General features: G+C 45.9%; 1 protein-coding gene across 1 annotated transcript in view; it reads left to right on the top strand.

Moving 5' to 3' along the window:
• The first annotated feature begins 66 nt into the window (after positions 1–66).
• Positions 67–19,928, top strand: part of LOC139315122 (circumsporozoite protein-like) — a 26,890-nt gene continuing 7,028 nt past the window's right edge. Inside the window, exons 1-3 of the mRNA XM_070941142.1 lie at positions 67–260; positions 11,944–12,267; positions 14,712–15,308. Of these exons, the coding sequence (XP_070797243.1) occupies positions 12,032–12,267; positions 14,712–15,308 (833 nt within the window). The 5' untranslated portion in view covers positions 67–260; positions 11,944–12,031. The remainder of the gene's footprint in view (positions 261–11,943; positions 12,268–14,711; positions 15,309–19,928) is intronic.

The following is a 19,928-nucleotide window of genomic DNA, read 5'->3' on the forward strand; positions in this document are numbered from 1 at the left end:
ACCCACCGAGCTGGACCCCAGATGCTCTAGCCAAGCAATGTGCTGGCACAAGGAGCGGTGGCTTTTTTTAGAGCGGCTGGCATGGTCGGTCCCCGGCAGAGTTGCTGACTTGTTCTTACATCTCCTCGGATCTTCAAATCTGGCTGGGGGGGGGGGAAGAACCCCCTGGCCCACCGATGGCAGACGGACGGACGCATCTACCTCTCCTGTCCCGCCAAGGTGTGACATGCTTCACCGGGCAGCGGCAGCTGGAATCGCAGGTAAGGGGCCCTGCGAATCTCCTGTTTTGCAATTGCCACCCAGCCGCCTGGCATTAGGCTGGCAGTGGGGCTCGATTTAGCCCGGAGATCGGGTTTCCCCCAGGAAAGGGGGGGGGATGAAGAGGGTCTGCCCAACCGGCTTTCTCAAACCCACCACCCCCTTGGAAAGAGCAGAAAAGGTTATAGGGTGTCCTGCTCCGGTTGTGACGGCAACGTTGCCAAGGGAGCTGGCATGCTTGACTCCGTGCCAGCTGTCCCAGGACAGGCGGCGGGATTCGGCCGGATTGAATTGCCTCGCTTGCAAAAGTCTTTTTGCAAGACGCGGAAGGTGATGCAAGCTTCAGGGAGCTCGGCTTAAGGTAGAGAGGGCTTTGGACTGGAGGCTCTACCGGGCATTTCAGGGGCGAGACCTAAACGAGCAAAAAGCACAGTACAGGTAGGCCTCGAATGACGACCTCGATTGAACCCGACATTTCTGTCCTTAAGCGAGACGGTTAAGTGGATTTTCCCTCCCCCCACCCATTTTACGGCCTTTGTTTACTAAGTTGTTAAGTGAATCACTGAATGACACGGTTGTTAAGTGAATCCGGCTTCCATGGTTGCAAAAGGGGATCACATGACCCCGAGATACTGCAACCGTCATAAATAGGAGTCAGTTGCCAAGCATACGAATGTAAATCATGTGACTCCAAGGATGCTGCAATGGTCGTAAGTATGAGACAGGGTCATACGTCCCTTTTTTTCAGCGTCATAATTTCAAACGGTCACTCAATGAACTACCAATATCTCTTTTATCTTGGTCCTTTTCTCTTCGCACCTGTTAGGTTCGTTTATCTGCTTATCTCTAATTTATTTATTAAATTTATATGCCGGCCATCTCCCTGTTGCAGTGACTCTGGGCAGCTGGCAGAGGAATTAAAATTAAATTTTTAATTTTTTTTTTAAAAAGTTAAGAATTAAAATTAAATTCATTAAAAATTAACTTTTTTTAAAAAAAGTGTTTTAAATTAGGAAGATTAAATTGCAAGAAATGCATTCGGTTGAGTGGAAAGGAACGATCTAACCTGGCTGCCTTTTTGATTCTAAAATAATCATTATTTTTCTACATAAAAAAGTAGGCCCTCGGCACCGAGGCCATGCAAATTTCAATTGAAATCAAGAACGAGCAAAAAAAAAAAAAAATAAATACCCAACAGGCAGAGGCAGAGGGCCATGCCAGCTCCAACCTTTGCTTAAGGTAGAGAGGGCTGGGTGCTGGAGGCTCTACTGAATCTGGTCCTTAATGAATTAACCAGTGGAACTGGCTTACTTGCAGAAGTTGTGTTGCGCTTCCAACAAGAGACCGGACAGCCATTTCTTAGGAGCACCACTGAGCCCCAAATTTCTGTGGCTAAGCGAGATAGTTGCTCAAGTGAGTTTTGCCTCGTTTTACGACCTTTCATGGTCGTTCAGTGAATCACTGCAAGTCCTTCAGTTAGTGACACGGTTCTTCAGTCAATCTGAAAGCCCCCATGGATTTTGCTTGTCAGGTCGCGTCGCCCCCCCGATCACATGACCTTGGGGATGCTGCGACGGTCGTTAAGTGTGAAAAACGCCCGTGAGTCCCCTTTTTTCAGTGCCGTTGGGACTTTGAACCGTCCCTAAACGAAAGGTTGTAAATCCAGGATTGGCTGCCTAGGGAGAAGGGTCTCTTGCTTAGAGCAGGGGGTTGGGCTAGAAGACCTCTAGGGACCCTTCCAGCCCTGTGATTCTATGTTCTGTCATACCAACCACCACCACCCCGCCAAATACAGGCACCAGCCGTCACTGCCATCCTTGCAGGCCAAAAATGTGGTCCCCCTTTTCCTCCTTCCATCTTAACGGCTCTGATACCGGGTGCCGTTGCTTTGGCCCTTGGGAAGCCCTGCCAATGGGACAAGAGGCCTCCGTGGTTGACTGGCCGGCTGTCACCCCCCCCCCTGACTCTGTCAACAGCTCAGAGAGGGCTGTGAAGGGGTACCTAAGACTCCGTGTTATGGCTATGGCTCTACTCCCCACTCTATCTATCCTCTTTCTCTCTCTCTCTTTCTCTCCCTCCCTCCCTCCCTCCCTCTTTCTCTCATCTGTCTGTCTGTCTATCTATCTATCTATCTATCTATCTATCTATCTATCTATCTATCTATCTCTCCATCTATCTCTCCATCTATCATCTATCTATCTATCTATCTATCTATCTATCTATCTATCTCTATCTTCCATCTATCCATCTATCTTCCATCTATCCATCTATCCATCTATCATCCATCCATCCCTATCTATCTATCTATCTATCTATCTATCTATCTATCTATCTATCTACATCCATCTATCAATCTATCTATCTATATTTATCTATCTATCTCCATCCATCCATCTATATCTATCTATCTATCTATCTATCTATTTATCTATCATCTATCTCTATCTTCCATCTATCCATCTATCATCCATCCATATCTATCTATCTATCTATCTATCTATCTATCTATCTATCTATCTATCTATCTATCTATGTATCTCTATCTCTCCATCTATCATCCATATCTATCTATCTATCTATCTATCTATCTATCTATCTATCTATCTATCTATCTATCTATCTATCTATCTATCTCTATCTTCCATCTATCCATCTATCTTCCATCCATCCATCCCTATCTATCTATCTGTCTGTCTGTCTGTCTGTCTATCTATCTATCTATCTGTCTATATTTATCTATCTATCTATCTCTATCTCTATCTATCTATCTATCTATCTATCCATCCATCTGTTTATTCCCCATCTATCCATCCTTCTATCTTATCTATCCATCTATCTATCCATCCCTCCATCCGTCCGTCTGTCTGTCCCTCCCTCCTACCATCCTTCTACACGCACTTGCTCACTCACTCTCTCTCTCTCTCTCTCATCTCTCTATTCTATCTATCAATCATCACCTATTCTATATCTGGTGCAGTAGTGGGTTTCAATTTAGTTTGCTACCGGTTCGCTCGTGAGCGCGACACTTCTACGCATGCACAGAAGCCTCCTGCCACCGCTACCGGTTCTCCCGATCCGATAGCAACCCACCACTGATCTGGTGGTGCAGTGGTTAGAACGCAGTATTATCAGGCTAACTCACAGCCAACTGCCAGCAGTTCGATCCTGACTGGCTCAAGGTTGACTCAGTCATTCCCGCTCTTCCTAGGTCGGTAACTTGAGGACCCAGATTGTTGGGTCTGTCTCTCATCTACCTATCTGAGACGTGGTGGCACAGTGGCTAGAGTGCAGTATTGCAGGCTAACTCATTGCTCACTGCCAGGAGTTCGATTCTCACCGGGTTAAGGTTGACTCAACCTTCCCTCCTTCCGAGGTTGGTAAAATGAAGACCCAGTTGGTTGGGGGCAAGAGGCTGCTTAGAGAGGGCTACAACGCTCTGTGAAATGGTATATAAATCTGCTACTGGTGCCATTGCTTTGGTCCTCGGGAAGCCCTGCTAATTAGACAATAGCCCTACGTGGTCGTTTGCCCTGCTGTTGCCCAGATTTGTCTGATTTTTTTTTTTTTTGTAAATATTTTTTTATTTTTTCCCAAACATAAACATAAAATATAACTTTCAAGAACAGAGTTTCGATCCGGTCATAGATGGTTAACATGCTTACATTCATTTAACACGCTCTATTCCACTTTTCCATTACATCTTTTAAAAATTTAAGACAGAAAAAAAAAAGAAAGAAAAAAGACAAATTTAAACATAAAATTCTAACATTTTCGTCTAAACAAGTCTAATATATCAATACAATTTTAACTTCAAATTAAATTTTAACTCATGTCTATATCTATATCTATATCTATATCTATATCTATATCTATATCTCATCAATGTCCAATTAGTTGTTAACAATCTTCTAGTCTCTTATTCTAATTATATACCTTACAATTTTATCACCAGAATTATCAAGTTGAATTTCAATACAACTCCATTTCGTTGAGATTTATAAAACACAATTTTATCAACTTCTTAATCATTTGGCCCTGTTTATCAAACAGGGATCTGTCTGATTAAGGCTAATCAGTCGCAGGGCATCATCGGGGACGGGTGTTAACTCACCGCTATGTCGCAGACAACATCCCTGCGAACCCTTACGCTGATTTCTCAGCTGGCCAGGGAAAGAGGTCAGATGGATTTTCTCACCCAGGGAACTGACGGGGCACTCAGATCCCCGTGGAATAAGTTGCCCTGGAAGCAATTTGTCAACGTGGGAGAACATTTGCAGAAGGAGCTTTGGATTTTCCACTGGGTATTTTATTTATTTATTTATTTATTTATTTATTTATTTATTTATTTATTTATTTATTTATTTATTTATTTATTTATTTATTTATTTATTTACTTACTTACTTACTTACTTACTTACTTACTTACTTACTTACTTACTTACTTACTTACTTACTTACTTAAAATGCTTGATCTCTATAAGGGAAAAATCCCAAAACGAAGCGCTTTTGTACTGCTTGGGAAAAACTCAGAATAACAGAGTTGGAAGAGAGACCTTTGGAGGACATCTAGTCCAACCCCCACCCACCCACCCACCCAAGCAGAAAATCCAACACCAGTGACGGCTAACGTTTTTGGCACCAGAGCACAGGAATCTGGAAGAAAGCAGCTAGCTGGTGCATATGCGTGTGGCACCCAGGCACGCTTCCGGGTTCCCTCGCACACGTCCGTGCCGGCCAGCCTGCTCTCTTCTGGGTTCTTGCACACGCAGGTGTGCCGCAAAGCTGATGTTCGCACATGCATGCACTGAAAGCCAGAAGAGAGGAGATGGCCAGTGTGCATGCGCATGACGGAACCCGGAAGAGCAGCTGGTGACGGCACCCATGCCCACAGAGAGGGCCCTGCATGCCACTTCTGGCACACGTGCCATTGGTTCGCCATCACGGCCCTACACCATTTCTGACAGGTGTCAATCCAGTCTCTTCTTGAAAGCCTCCAGTGATGAAGCTCCCACAACTTCCGAAGGCCGATAGTCCCGCTTTATGCATGAAGGCTGACTGGGTGACTTTGGGCCAATCACCAGGAGACTGGGAGTTCTAGTCCCGCCTTAGGCATGAAAGCCAGCTGGGTGACTTTGGGCCAATCACCAGGAGACTGGGAGTTCTAGTCCCGCCTTAGGCATGAAAGCCGGCTGGGTGACTTTGGGCCAATCACCAGGAGACTGGGAGTTCTAGTCTCGCCTTAGGCATGAAAGCCGGCTGGGTGACTTTAGGCCAATCACCAGGAGACGGTGAATTCTAGTCCTGCCTTAGGCATGAAAGCCAGCTGGGTGACTTTGGGCCAATCACCAGGAGACGGTGAGTTCTAGTCCTGCCTTAGGCATGAAAGCCGGCTGGGTGACTTTGGGTCAATCACCAGGAGACGGTGAGTTCTAGTCCTGCCTTAGGCATGAAAGCCAGCTGGGTGACTTTGGGCCAATCACCAGGAGACGGTGAGTTCTAGTCCTGCCTTAGGCATGAAAGCCGGCTGGGTGACTTTGGGTCAATCACCAGGAGACGGTGAGTTCTAGTCCCGCCTTAGGCATGAAAGCCGGCTGGGTGACTTTGGGTCAATCACCAGGAGACGGTGAGTTCTAGTCCTGCCTTAGGCATGAAAGCCAGCTGGGTGACTTTGGGCCAATCGCCAGGAGACGGTGAGTTCTAGTTCTACCTTAGGCACAAGAGCCGGCTGGGTGACTTTGGGCCAATCGCCAGGAGACGGTGAGTTCTAGTCCTGCCTTAGGCATGAGAGCAAGTTGGGTGACTTTGGGCCAATCACCAGGAGATGGTGAGTTCTAGTCCCGCCTTAGGCATGAAAGCTGGCTGGGTGACTTTGGGCCAATCACCAGGAGACGATGAGTTCTAGTCTCGCCTTAGGCATGAAAGCCGGCTGGGTGACTTTGGGCCAATCACCAGGAGACTGGGAGTTCTAGTCCCGCCTTAGGCATGAAAGCCGGCTGGGTGACTTTAGGCCAATCACCAGGAGACGGTGAATTCTAGTCCTGCCTTAGGCATGAAAGCTGGCTGGGTGACTTTGGGCCAATCACCAGGAGCCTGGGAGTTCTAGTCCCGCCTTAGGCATGAAAGCTGGCTGGGTGACTTTGGGCCAATCACCAGGAGACGGTGAGTTCTAGTCTCGCTTTATGCATAAAAGATGGCTGGGTGACTTTGGGCCAATCACCAGGAGACGGTGAGTTCTAGTCCTGCTTTAGGCATGAAAGCCGGCTGGGTGTCTTTGGGCTCTGTCCCTCCCCAGTCATTTTGAGGCAAATTCTTGCAAACCATTGCTCACTTTTTTCTTCTCGAAAGCCAGTGAAACTTCTGGTTAGAGCGAACGCATCAAAAATAGCAAAACAACAACAACAAACAATTGGCTGCGATTTATCCCCCTTGTGAGCAAAACAGCAAAAGGATCAAAATAAAACAAACAGCTGCAGCCTCTTCAATGTGATAAATAAATAAGCATCTTGCAAAGCCACAAAAAGCCTCTTCAGGCATATTTATGACATCTGCCGTTCCTTCCCCGGCTTCCTTGTCCTTTCAGCCGCTACAAAAATGGACACACAGATGCACACAGGCTCAGAAATGGGAGCCCCCTTAAAATGGCTCATCCATCCCAAGTTTCAAGGACCTTCCTTTATTCGTTACCATGTAGATGTGGAAGCCCATGGGTTAGGGTGAGGGTTTGGGTGAGGGTGTGATTTAGGGCGAGAGTGAGGTTTAGATTTAGGATGAAGGTGAGGGTTAGGGTGAGGGTTTGGGTGAGGGTGAGGGTTAGAATTCGGGTGAGGGTGAGGGTGAGGTTTAGGGTTAGGATGAAGTTGAGGGTGAGGATGAGGGTGAGGTTTAGGGTGAGGGTGAGGTTTAGGGTTAGGGTGAGGGTGAGGTTTAGGGTGAGGGTGAGGTTTAGGGTTAGGGTGAAGTTGAGGGTGAGGATGAGGGTGAGGTTTAGGGTGAGGGTGAGGTTTAGGGTTAGGGTGAGGGTGAGGTTTAGGGTGAGGGTGAGGTTTAGGGTTAGGGTGAGGGTGAGGTTTAGGGTTAGGATGAAGGTGAGGTTTAGGGTGAGGGTTAGGATGAAGGTGAGGGTTAGGATGAGGGTGAGGTTTAGGATGAGGGTGAGGGTGAGGTTTAGGGTGAGGGTGAGGTTTAGGGTGAGGGTGAGGTTTAGGGTTAGGATGAAGGTGAGGTTTAGGGTGAGGGTTAGGATGAGGGTGAGGGTTAGGATGAGGGTGAGGTTTAGGGTTAGGATGAAGGTGAGGTTTAGGGTGAGGGTTAGGATGAAGGTGAGGGTTAGGATGAGGGTGAGGTTTAGGGTGAGGGTGAGGTTTAGGGTTAGGATGAGGGTGAGGTTTAGGGTGAGGGTGAGGTTTAGGGTTAGGATGAAGGTGAGGTTTAGGGTGAGGGTTAGGATGAAGGTGAGGGTTAGGATGAGGGTGAGGTTTAGGGTGAGGGTGAGGGTGAGGTTTAGGGTGAGGGTGAGGTTTAGGGTGAGGGTGAGGTTTAGGGTTAGGATGAAGGTGAGGTTTAGGGTGAGGGTTAGGATGAGGGTGAGGGTTAGGATGAGGGTGAGGTTTAGGGTTAGGATGAAGGTGAGGTTTAGGGTGAGGGTTAGGATGAAGGTGAGGGTTAGGATGAGGGTGAGGTTTAGGGTGAGGGTGAGGTTTAGGGTTAGGATGAGGGTGAGGTTTAGGGTGAGGGTGAGGTTTAGGGTTAGGATGAAGGTGAGGTTTAGGGTGAGGGTTAGGATGAAGGTGAGGGTTAGGATGAGGGTGAGGTTTAGGGTGAGGGTGAGGTTTAGGGTTAGGATGAGGGTGAGGTTTAGGGTGAGGGTTAGGATGAAGGTGAGGGTTAGGATGAGGGTGAGGTTTAGGGTGAGGTTTAGGGTTAGGGTGAGGTTTAGGGTTAGGATGAAAGTGAGGGTTAGGATGAGGATGAGGGTTAGGATGAGGGTGAGGTTTAGGGTTAGGGTGAGGTTTAGGGTTAGGATGAAAGTGAGGGTTAGGATGAGGATGAGGGTTAAGATGAGGGTGAGGTTTAGGGTTAGGATGAAGGTGAGGGTGAGGGGGAAAATTGTTGTAATGATTGTTAAAACTTTTTAAATAAAAAAAAAAGTTTCCAAGGTTAAAAAATACTGGTCTAGTCAGGGAATTCTGGGAGTTGAAGTCTATCTTAAAACATGATAGGTGGGGAATTCTGGGAGTTGAACTCCCCACCTCTTAAAGTAGTCAAGCTCGAGAAACACTAGTTTGACTAGGGAATTCTGGCACTCGAAGTCCATCTATCTTAAAAGATGATGGTTCGGGGAATCCTGGGAGTTGAAGCCCACAGATCTTAAAGCTGCCAAAATTTGAGAAATCCTGGCCTAACCAACCCACCGCCCAACCTCCCTATCCTTTACCTTCCTGGTGCCTTGACCGATTCCCTCCGAATGTGGCACCCCCCTTGGCATTTCTCTGCTGCAACCTGCCAGTTTAAAATGAAAAGGCGAGCGAGTCCGTTTCGCTCGTCCTGGCCCCAGCTCAAGGTGGCTGGCGGGTCTGGTGGGTCAGATCCGAGCCCCGAAATAACCCCCTGCCTGCTCGCCTGTCTTGAAGCTCCGAAACGGGCTGCGGTGGCTGCTTCTGCAACCGGAGGAAGATCCCGCTTTGACGGGCATCAAGAGTTCACCGGGGATAGTGCGTCATTTTCTGCGTTCTGTTTGCTGAATTTCTCCTCCCGTCCAGCCAGCCTGGCAGGCCAGCAGACAGCAGAATGGACTGTCCTTTGAACCGGGGCCAACAAGAACAGGTGGCCACAGAGACAGCGAGCAGCGGCGGGCTCATAATTCTGCCCAACGCCTTGGGTAGAAGAGACTTCCCTCTCCCTGCCCTTAATCCGGCTCCGTTACACGGGGTGTAGAAGGGGACGCGGCCAAAGACCCTCATCGACAGGGACGGCGGCCACTTCTGCTCGGTGGCACTTGCCCAGGAGATGGTGAGAGGGCCACACGGAGGGCTCTGGACATCCCTGCTCTCGACCTCTAGGTGAGTTCCTTGCAGGGCTCCTCACCTGCCCAGGTCAAGTCCAGTTGAGGTGGTCCAACCAGCTGGTTTGAGGGGGAGGGAGGTTCCCCCCAAAAGAAGCCCACGGGAGACTTTTCTGGCTGAAGCCTAGTTGATATGAGCAGCCAAGTCTTCAGGGTACCACTGCACACCTCTGCTCTGGGCTGCTCTACCTCAAAACATCTCCAGAACTTCCTGGAGAACTAACGGCGGTCGGGCAAGGCGAGATAAAGCCAGGGTTGGCTTGGTTGAGGGTAGCCAGGGGTGAGTCTTTCCTTCAACCTTCGTTTTGTGTCGCATGAGCTTTTTCTAGATGGGACCATGGCTAGGAGAACACCAGGCCCCACATAGTTCCTTCTGTCTGCTCAGCTTCTGGTCCAATCTAGTTGCCATCATCTAAAACCTTGAAGGTGGCCCATTTTCTCTTAACTCAGCCGTTCTGACCGGCACTAACCTGCACCTCTCTGGATTTTCTCGATCGATGGATTATCTGCCGTCAAGTTGGCGACAGCTCCCAGTGACGACAAATATACATTTCCCCCATGCTGGGATTTTTCTAGGGCGCATGAAAAAGTTTTGGAAAAGTGGAATATGGTTTGCTGCTGCGTGCAGAGATTTCAGGTGGGGGGGACCGGGCAGTCTTATTTTTCTGACGCATGGCGTGGCTTCTCGGGCCACGGAACGATTCCAAAATAGTGAAAAGACTTAGCCGATCGAGAAAGGAAGACCTGGCAATGGGGCAGTAGCCGAAGGCAAAATGCAACTTTATATAACGAGGAGTTTTCCTAAGGTCTCTGCGCTGAAGGTGGGGGAATAGAATAGAATAGAATGGAATGGAATAGAATAGAATAGAATAGAATAGAATAGAATAGAATAGAATAGAATAGAATAGAATAGAATAGAATAGAATAGAATAGAATATATGGAATGGAATGGAATGGAATGGAATAGAATAGAATAGAATAGAATAGAATAGAATAGAATAGAATAGAATGGAATGGAATGGAATGGAATGGAATGGAATGGAATGGAATGGAATGGAATGGAATGGAATAGAATAGAATAGAATAGAATAGAATAGAATAGAATAGAATAGAATAGAATAGAATAATAGAATAGAATCTCTTCTTGAAAGCTTCCAGTGATGAAGCTCCCAGAACCTCTGGTGGCAAGCAGTTCCATGGGTTAATTGTTCTCACTCTCAGGAAGTTCCTCCTTAATTAATCAAGCTTCTCTCCTTGATTAGTTTCCATCCGTTCTGCCTTCGGGTGCTTTGGAGAATAAGTTGACCCCCCCCTTCTTCTTTGTGGCAGCCCCTCAGATATTGGAAGACTCCTATCCTGTCCCCCCCCCAAAGTCCTTCTTTTCCCTAGACTAGCCAAACCCAAATCCTGCAGCCGTCCTTCATATGTTTTAGTCTCCAGGCCTTCGATCCTCTTCGTTGCTCTTCCTTAAAAGGGCAGCAGGCTGGCACGATGCCCTCCTTGGCACAATGTATTGATTAACGAAGCTGAAAAGGGAAGTGATTCCTTCATCAGCAGCGGAGTGGTGAATGAGGGCGCCCGAGTTGTTCCATTTGAAAAAATACCTTCGCTTCTAGTTCCCTACGAGAAGGAATGGCCAAAACTATATTAAGACAACTACGCCGAACAATGCTAGTTGTGTGTTACATGATGTCATCTCATACTCATCCAGGATTAACCCTGGTTTAGAAGCAGAGAGGCTGCAGGGAAGCACGTCAGTGGCAGCGGAATCGAAGCAATGTTTTGGAAATTTACAAGGGGCACTGAAAAAAAAAAGAGACTTACGACCGTTTTTCCACACTTACGACGGTTGCAGCCTCCCCGCGCTCACCCGAATCAAAATTCAGATTCTTGGCATGATGGTTGCAAGCGTCCTGCAAAGGAGTCCTGCCAAGGGTGAAAATCCAGCAGGGTCTGACAGGAATAGCCGTCTCTTCCTGTTTTCCAGTCTTCAACTTTTATACCTTGAATGTCCTTATTTTATACCTTTATGTCCTTATTTTATACCTTTAATGTCCTTATTTTATACCTTTAATGTACTTATTTATTTCACCAAGCCGGCCTAGCCTAAATGGTTTTTAATTGGGATTTTAAATTTTATAGACTTGGGGGTTTTAAATTGGGAAGCCAATGATTTAATTCTTTTTTAATTATCTTAACTTTTGTATTGTATGTATTTTTAATTTTGGCTGTTCACCGCCCTGAGTCCCTTCTGGGAGAAGGGCGGTATACAATTTTTTTTTTTAAAAAAATTTGATTTATATGCCGCCCTTCTCCGAAGACTCAGGGCGGCTTACAATGTGCTCAGCAATTAAATAAATAAATTAAATAATTAAATAAATAAATAAATAAATAAATAAATAAATAAATAAATAAATAAATAAATAAATAAATAAATGTCCCAATGTCCTACTGGACTTTTCTACCAACAACTCTTAAAAAATGTCTTTCTTTGCAAAAAACAAACATTATCTCCCATCAGTTTCTTACACCATGATTGAAGACACCTGACCTAAATTATCTTGGCTTTTTGTAGCATGGAGATACATACTGATCAACCTTCAACTGTTGTTTGTCTCCTGCAGGAATTGATCTGAAGTCCCCGGAAAGGAGAAGGGTCAGTTTGGAAGATCTCTACGGGGTCCTCATTGGTGCAGGAGAACTTTCCAGAAGATGGAGAAGGATGGAGAAACCAGCAGTGTGCAGGATAGTGGGGGAGGGGGAGTAAATGTACTTCCGGAAGGTCCAGCCCAGGAGAAAGAGAAGCCAACAGACCAGGGCCAAGCTGAGAAAGAAGGTCCCTCAGGTGAGTCCCCGGAAGTGAAGGACCACCAAGGTGAAGCCAAGGATGATCCAAAGAAGCCGTTGCACATCCAACACAGCTTCAGCTGCCCAGCAAAAGTGAACAGGTAACGTTCTTCTCCGCTACTTCCATTGAGTTGAGGTCCTTCTGCCAAGAGGTCCACCTGTGCAATGAGCAAAGCAAGGGGGGCATCTTAGAAAATGAGCTTGGAGGGGGATCATGTGTGAAGTTGAGTGAGAAGGTAGTCAACCGATTGGGGGAGGAGGAGGTGTGGGTTTTTGTTTTTTTTTGGAAGACGAGTGACTGCCTTTGAACCAGTCTGGCAGTTTGGATGGATCCTACATGGAGACTGTTCATTGTGGGCTTCTGCTCTGGGCTACATGGGCTTGGGATGAAGCCACACTGGGACCTTGAGAGGATTAGGAACCTCTTACAAGGTGTAGAGCAAGAGGTGGTGGAGGAGAAGGAGACAGGAGGAAGAGGAAGAGGAAGAAAAGGAGACAGCAGGAGGAGGAGGAGGAAAAAGAGAGGAAGAGGAGAAGGAGAGAGGAGGAGGAGGAAGAGAAGGAGAAGGAGGCAGGAGGAGAAGGAGGAAGAGGAGAAGGAGAAGGAGGAGACAGCAGGAGGAGGAGAAGGAAAAGGAAACAGGAGGAGGAGGCAGGAGAAGGAGGAGGCAGGAGAAGGAGGAAAAGGAGGCAGGAGGAGGAGAAGGAAAAAGAGAGGAAGAGAAGGAGACAGGAGAAGGAGGAAGAGAAGGAGAAGGAGGCAGGAGGAGGAGAAGGAGAAGGAGGAGGAAGAGAAGGAGGAGGAGGAGGAGGAGGAGGAGGAGGAGGAGGAGGAGGAGGAGGAGGAGGAGGAGGAGGAGGAGGAGAACGAAAAGGAGGCAGGAGGCGGAGAACAAAAAAGAGAGGAAGAGAAGGAGAAGGAGGCAGGAGGAGGAGGAAGAAGAGAAGGAGAAGAAGGCAGAAGGAGGAAAAAGAGGAAGAGGAGGAGAAGGAGGAGGAGGAGGAGAACGAAAAGGAGGCAGGAGGAGGAGAAGGAAAAAGAGAGGAAAAGAGGGAGACAGGAGGAGGAGGAAGAGAAGAAGGCAGAAGGAGGAGGAGGAGGAGGAAGAGAAGGAGAAGGAGGCAAAAGGAGGAACAGGAGGAAGAGAAGGAGAAGGAGGCAGGAGGAGGAGGAGGAGGAGGAGGAAGAGAAGGAGAAGGAGGCAGAAGGAGGAGAAGGAGGAGGAGGAGGAGAAGAGGAGGAGGAGGAGAACGAAAAGGAGGCAGGAGGAAGAGAAGGAAAAAGAGAGGAAGAGAAGGAGACAGGAGGAGGAGGAAGAGAAGGAGGCAGAAGGAGGAGAAGGAGGAAGAGGAGGAGGAGGAGGCAGGAGGAGGAGAAGGGGGTGAGGTGGAAGAAGAGGAGATATGAGGAGGAGGAGGAGGACTGTGGGGTCCTTGGTACTCTCTGAACTGATTCGTTTTCTTGCAGATGTTTCATGACCGAAAGAGGGAACATCATCAGTACTAGGAGGGAGGGGGGTTTGTGGAGAGGAGAAGGGGGGAGAGACGGGGGAAGGAGCAGGGGAAGGAGGAGAAAGGGAAGGATGAGGAGGACGGTGGGCTCCTTCGTGCCCTCTGAGTTCGGTGGTTTTCTTGCAGACGTTTCATGACCGAACTAGGGAACATCATCAGTGCTAGAAGGGAGTGGGGTTTGATGATGTTACTTAGTTGGGCAATGAAACATCTGCAATTTAAAATGGATTTAGAATTCAATGGAATCCAGGTGGAGGAAGGGAGGAAGGGAGCGGCCTGTGCATGGGGTGGAAGTGGGGTCTCCTCATCCGGGTAACGGCCCCCAGAATGACATGCCCCCCCTCTGAGCCTTTACAGAAGGCCAAATTGGGGGGGGGGCAGATGTCACCTGTGGGGAGGAGGTATGATATTCCAGAGAGCCTGTACGGTGGCAGAGAAGGTTCCCTTCCTAGAACCCCAAAACTCCTTGGGCGATGGCGTCCACGGCGTGTCCGTAGCGCCATTACGGATGGGACAGGCCAATCTCATTGGGGGTGAGTCAGTCCTTCAGATGACCTTGACCCAGTGGTGGGATTCAACCAGTTCGCAGCTATTCGGGAGAACCGGTTGTTAACTTTCTAAGCAGTTCGGAGAACCGGTTGTTGGAAGAAATCTTATTTTGTTTTTTCCCCCCTGCTTTACAGGGCTAATCCTGTAAGGAAGGCAGGAAGGAAACATTCTGGTGTTAGTTCTAGCCTGATCTTTATTGCCTTGCTTACAGAAACTGCCTCTCTGGTTAAGTATGAAAAACAGGCCTGAGTCGGGTTTTTTTTCCAGGGTCGTTGTAACTTCGAACGAACGGTTGTAAGTCAAGGACTGCCTGTAAGAAGGAATTGAAGAGCAATTCAGTTCAGGCCACCCGAACTGACCCCAATTTCTAGGCTGGCCTTATGGGAAATATCCCTTTCGTGGATTTCTCCAATCCTGCTGAATTTGGGGAGGGGGTCTTTTAAAAACCTTGGTTGAAGATCTCAGTTGAGTCTCCCTGTTTCAGCTTAGGAGATATTCCAGAAGAGATGTTGGAAGCCTCCAGCGGACAGAGTCCCACAGACTCCACGGCTGCTTCTCCGTCTACCCAAAAACCCGCGTCCGGAGACACCCCCAAAGAAGAGAAGGAGAAAAAGAAGGAGAAAGAAAAGGAGAAGGAGAAGGAGAAGGAGAAGGAGGAGGGGGCTCCCAAGCAGGTCTCGGAGCCGGCAGCGGAAGCCCCCACCCCCGCCACCCAAGAGAGTGACAGGACTTTGCCTGAAGAGCCCCTCCCTCCTGTTTCCGATGCTGCGGGGGCCTCTCCGTCCCCGGCAGAAAGCAAAGAGATCGACGGCTCTGCGGAACCGGGGTGCAGCCCCTACCTCACTCCAGATTTTGGCAAAGAAGACCCCTCCCTGATCTTGGGTAAGGTTGTCAGGGAATCGCTGGTTTCAGGCCCGCGAGCAGAAACTCTGATGGAAGGAGACCGTGTCCCTTCGCAAGTTTCTAGTCCTCATGACGGCCTTAGGACCGCAATTCGGACCAAAGTTTTTGATGCTAAGCAAAGGGCGATTGTTCAATTAAGTCCTCCCAATGTTATGTCCTTTATTGCCACGGTTGTTAAGTGAGTCAGGTGGTTGTTAAGTGAATCAGGTGGTTGTTAAGTGAATCAGGTGGCAAATCTGGCTTCCTCATTGATTTTGATGGCCGGAAAAGTGGCAAACGGGGGGGTCACGTGACCCCAGGATGTTGAAAGTGTGGTAAATACATTCTGGTTTATCCAAAGCCTAAATTTTTTATCACATGATCACGGGGAATGTCGTGACGGTCGTAAGTGCGAGGATGGGTCGTAGACCACTTTTTTTCAGTGCCATTGTAATTTTAAATGGTCACTAAAGAAATAGTCGTAAGCCAAGGATTCCTGTACCCGGAACTGGCTTAACCTCCGCATCTGAATACTGTACAGGTAGTCCTTGACTGATGACGCTTCATTTAGTGACCGCTCAAAGTTACAACGGAACTGACAAAAGGGACTTATGACCGTTTTTTCACAATTAACAACCATTGCAGCATTCCCGCGGTCACACAGTCAAAATTCAGACGCTTGGCAATGGATTCATATTTGTGACGGTCGCAGTGTCCCGGGGTCACGTGATTCCCTTTTGCGACCTTCGGACAAGCAGAGTCGACGGGGAAGCCGGACTCACTTAATGACTGTGTTATTCACAACTGCAGTGATTCACTTAACGACTGTGGCAAGCAAGGTCGTAAAACAGGGCAAAGCGAGACATTTAACAGATGTCTCATTTAGCAACCTAAATTTGGGGCTCCATCGCGGTCATAAGCCGAGGGCAGAGAGGAAAGGGTCAAGCTATTTTCCAAAGCACCCGAAGGAAATAATGGATGGAAACTGATCAAGGAGAGATTCAACCTGGAAATAAGGAGGAATTTCCTGACAGTGAGAACAATTAACCAGTGGAACTGCTTGCCACCAGAAACTGTGGGAGGCTTTCAAGAAGAGATTGGACTGCCATTTGTCACTTGGGTGGGGGGTTGGACTGGATGACCTACGGGGTCTCTTCCAACTCTGTTAATCTGTTAATCTGACTACCTGTAGTAGCAAGTTTGCTGTAGTAGCAGCAAAAGAGCAAAAATCAAATTATAACAAGCTAAGCTATTTATTTCATTAGGCAATGTTTCTCAACTTTAAGCTATGCGGACTTCAATTCCCAGAATTCCCTGGTGTTTGCCACATCTGCTCAATGATTACTGCAAAAAAGGTCATAAAAATCACACCATTCCCATCGGTGACCTGCTTTACGACCATCACGACGTACAACTGTAATAGGCAGGCTCCATTATAGTCGTAAATCAAGGACTACCTCCATTCCCACTGGAGATAAAATACGACACTCTGGCTGCAGTTAAGAAGGAATTTTTTCGTATAATTGATCAGAATCAACTTGGAAGTCCTCGACTTATGACCATTATTTGCGAAGCGAGACAGTTGTCAAATGTATTTGGCCTAATTTTATTATCTTTCTTGCCGCCGTTGTTAAGGGAATCACTGCAGCTGTTCAGTTAGTCACACGGTTGTTAAGTGAATCTGGCTTCCCCACTGCGTCCGAAGGTCACAAAAGGGGATCATGTGACATCCCCGGGACACTGCGACCGTCATAAATACAAGTCAGTTGCCATGCGCCTGAATTTTGATCATGTTTGCCGCAACGGTCGTAAGTGTGAAAAATGGTCATCAGTCACTTTTTCCACTGCCGTTATTTATTATTTATTTATTTATTTATTATATTTCTATACCGCCTTTCTCCCGTAGGACTCAAGGCGGTGTACAGTCAAGAAAAATATAGACACACAAACATCATAAAATTGCTAATTAAAATTATTACTTAGTTTGGTCAATTAAGTTATAACGTTGATCGGTCACTAAATGAATGGTCGTAAATCAGGGACTAATTTTGCCTTTCTTCCTAAATCTTAAGGCAGGCCTTGCTGTGAGATGAAAATGGGGAAGTTTTAAATGCAGAGAGAGAATATAATAATGCATTGAGAAGGAATATCATATTCTCTTGTGCATATTAATTAATGCAGTAGTGGCCAAAATTGTGGAAACCTTTTGGGGAAAAGTGTATTTTCTAAAACCAGCTAATAACACCCCCCCTTTTTTTTGGAGTAGTACCATAAAATTATGTATCAATGGAAAGATAATTTAATCCAGAATGTAATGCAATACCTTTTAGGAAGGATTTGCTATTAGAATAGCAGTGAGAGTATAAAGAAGAAAAGTGAAACATGTAGAAAAAACGAGATATACAAAAATGATCCCCACGTCAGTTAATATTTAGTTGGGTAACCTTTAGCAGGAATTACGGCCTTACAACATCTTCCCGTGGAGTGAACCAAGTCTTTGAGTTCTGCAGCTGTTCTAATGTGAAACCAAGATTGAATGATGGCTTCTATTAACTGGGTTTTATTGCTAGGTTACTTCTGACTAACCAGTTTCTTTCTTTCTTTTTGCTTTAATTTATATGCCGCCCTTCTCTGGAGACTCAGGGCGGCTTACAATGTGCTCAGCAATAGCCTTCATCCTTTTGTATATTTATACAAAGTCAGCTTATTGCCCCCACAATCTGGATCCTCATTTCACCTACCTTAGAAAGGATGGAAGGCTGAGCCTGGTGAGATTTGAACTTGCAGTAATTGCAAGCAGCAGATGTTAATAACAGTGCTTTAGTCCACTGTACTACAGGCTCTTTTCTTGAGTCGACTCCATAGATTTTCAACTGGGTTAAGGTCTGGGCTATTCCCAGGTCATTCCAGCAGTAGAATAGGATTATCTTGAAACTCCAAAAAAAAAAAAGTGGTGCTATTAGCCATCAAACCTCAAAAATACACTTTCCCTAAAATAAGGTGACCAGATTTTAACATTGGTAAAGAGGGACAATGTGGGCGTGGCTTATTTTGTGGGCGTGGCTAGCTGGTCATGTGACTGGCTGGGCGTGGCTAGCTGGTCATGTGACCGGGTGGCCATGGCTATGTGTATAGGGACTACTCAGAGGGCTGGAAAGTCATTTCTGACAGGTCCTCGCACTTTTGACTGGTCCTCACACTTATGACCATCCTCATATTTATGCCCGTGCAGCATTCTTAACAACCATGTCACTCATTTCACAACTGCTTCTCTTCACCATGGTGATAAGATAGGGAAAAAAACATAAAAATGTGAGGACAGTCGTAAGTTCGAGGACTGGTCAAAAGTGCGAGGACCAGTCAAAAATAACTTTTTCAGCCCTCTGAGTAGTCCATATGCACAAAAGGACTAACCAGAGGGCTGAAAAAATCATTTCTGACAGGTCCTCGCACTTTTGACTGGTCCTCACACTTATGACCATCCTCACATTTATGCCCATGCAGCATCCTTAACAACCATGTCACTCATTTCACAACCGCTTCTCTTCACCATGGTGACAAGATAGGGCAAAAATGTAAAATGTGAGGACAGTCGTAAGTTCGAGGACTGGTCAAAAGTGCGAGGACCAGTCAAAAATAACTTTTTCAGCCCTCTGAGTAGTCCATATGCATAAAAGGATACAGTAATTGAGAGGGATGAAGGAAGGGAAGGGAAATTAGAGTAGGAGTGACGGTTAAGAGAGGGAGGAAGAGAGGAGGAGAAGGAGAAAGGAAGTAGGGAGGAGAAGAAGGGGGGGGAAGAGAAAGTAAGAAGGAAAGAAAAGAGAGGTGGTAGGTTTGAGGAGAAAGATTGCTGTACAATAAAAAAGATGAAAGGGAAGAAAGCCAACCCAAACAAATATAAAGATATTAAGATAAAGAATGAATTGTTAAACTTTAAAGAATAAAAGAGAACAAATATGAATAAATAGCAATAATTAGAAACACACATACATACAATGTATTTTCTTTGAACAGAATATTTGGCTGGTTCACAAATTTAAACAGTGTTTAGTCATTTCAATTAAATTTACAATTTCTATATTTCCTTTTTGCCATATTTATTCCTCATCTATTTTTTAAAAAAAACAATATTACCCTTCATCCTCATCTCTAATCTTAATCAAATTCAATTTTTCCCTTCTATTCTATTTTTATACCCCTTCCCATTGTCATCTATTTTTATATCCATCCTCACATTGGTTTAATTATGTAATTATGTAATACAGTTGTTTAATACAAATTCAACATTTTAATATAAATCAAATAGTTATATAACTATCTTTTTTGTATATTAATCAATATTTTATTTATTTATTATATTTATTTATTATATTTCTATACCGCCTTTCTCCCGTAGGACTCAAGGCGGTGTACAGTCAAGAAAAATATAGACACACAAACATCATATAATATGAACATGAATATTCCAATTATTTCCATGCAATCCAATTTCTTACAAATCAATTAATTATACTTACCAATAATAATAAACCAAATAATTTCCCCCCATATATTCCTCCAAACCACAACTTAACCATTTCTGCTTTCAACACAGTATACAATTAATAATATCTCAATTATTACAATTCCCTAGTTAAAAAGAGCTTTTTTTTTCTTTTGTGTTTTAAAATCTTGAACTCTCCTCTTTTGCCCTAAATAATTTTCCATTGTTTGCACTTACCTTTTTTGGTGAGGAAAAGGAAAATAAATCTGCTGCCTAATTTTCCAACGTTGCAAGCAAACCGCAAAGCCAACAGCCTGTTTTACTTTCACTTTC

This window comes from Pituophis catenifer, unplaced genomic scaffold (genome assembly GCF_029215685.1).
Source record: "Pituophis catenifer annectens isolate HBS135680 unplaced genomic scaffold, rPitCat1.0.hap2 SCAF_3, whole genome shotgun sequence".
Taxonomy (NCBI): domain Eukaryota; kingdom Metazoa; phylum Chordata; class Lepidosauria; order Squamata; family Colubridae; genus Pituophis; species Pituophis catenifer.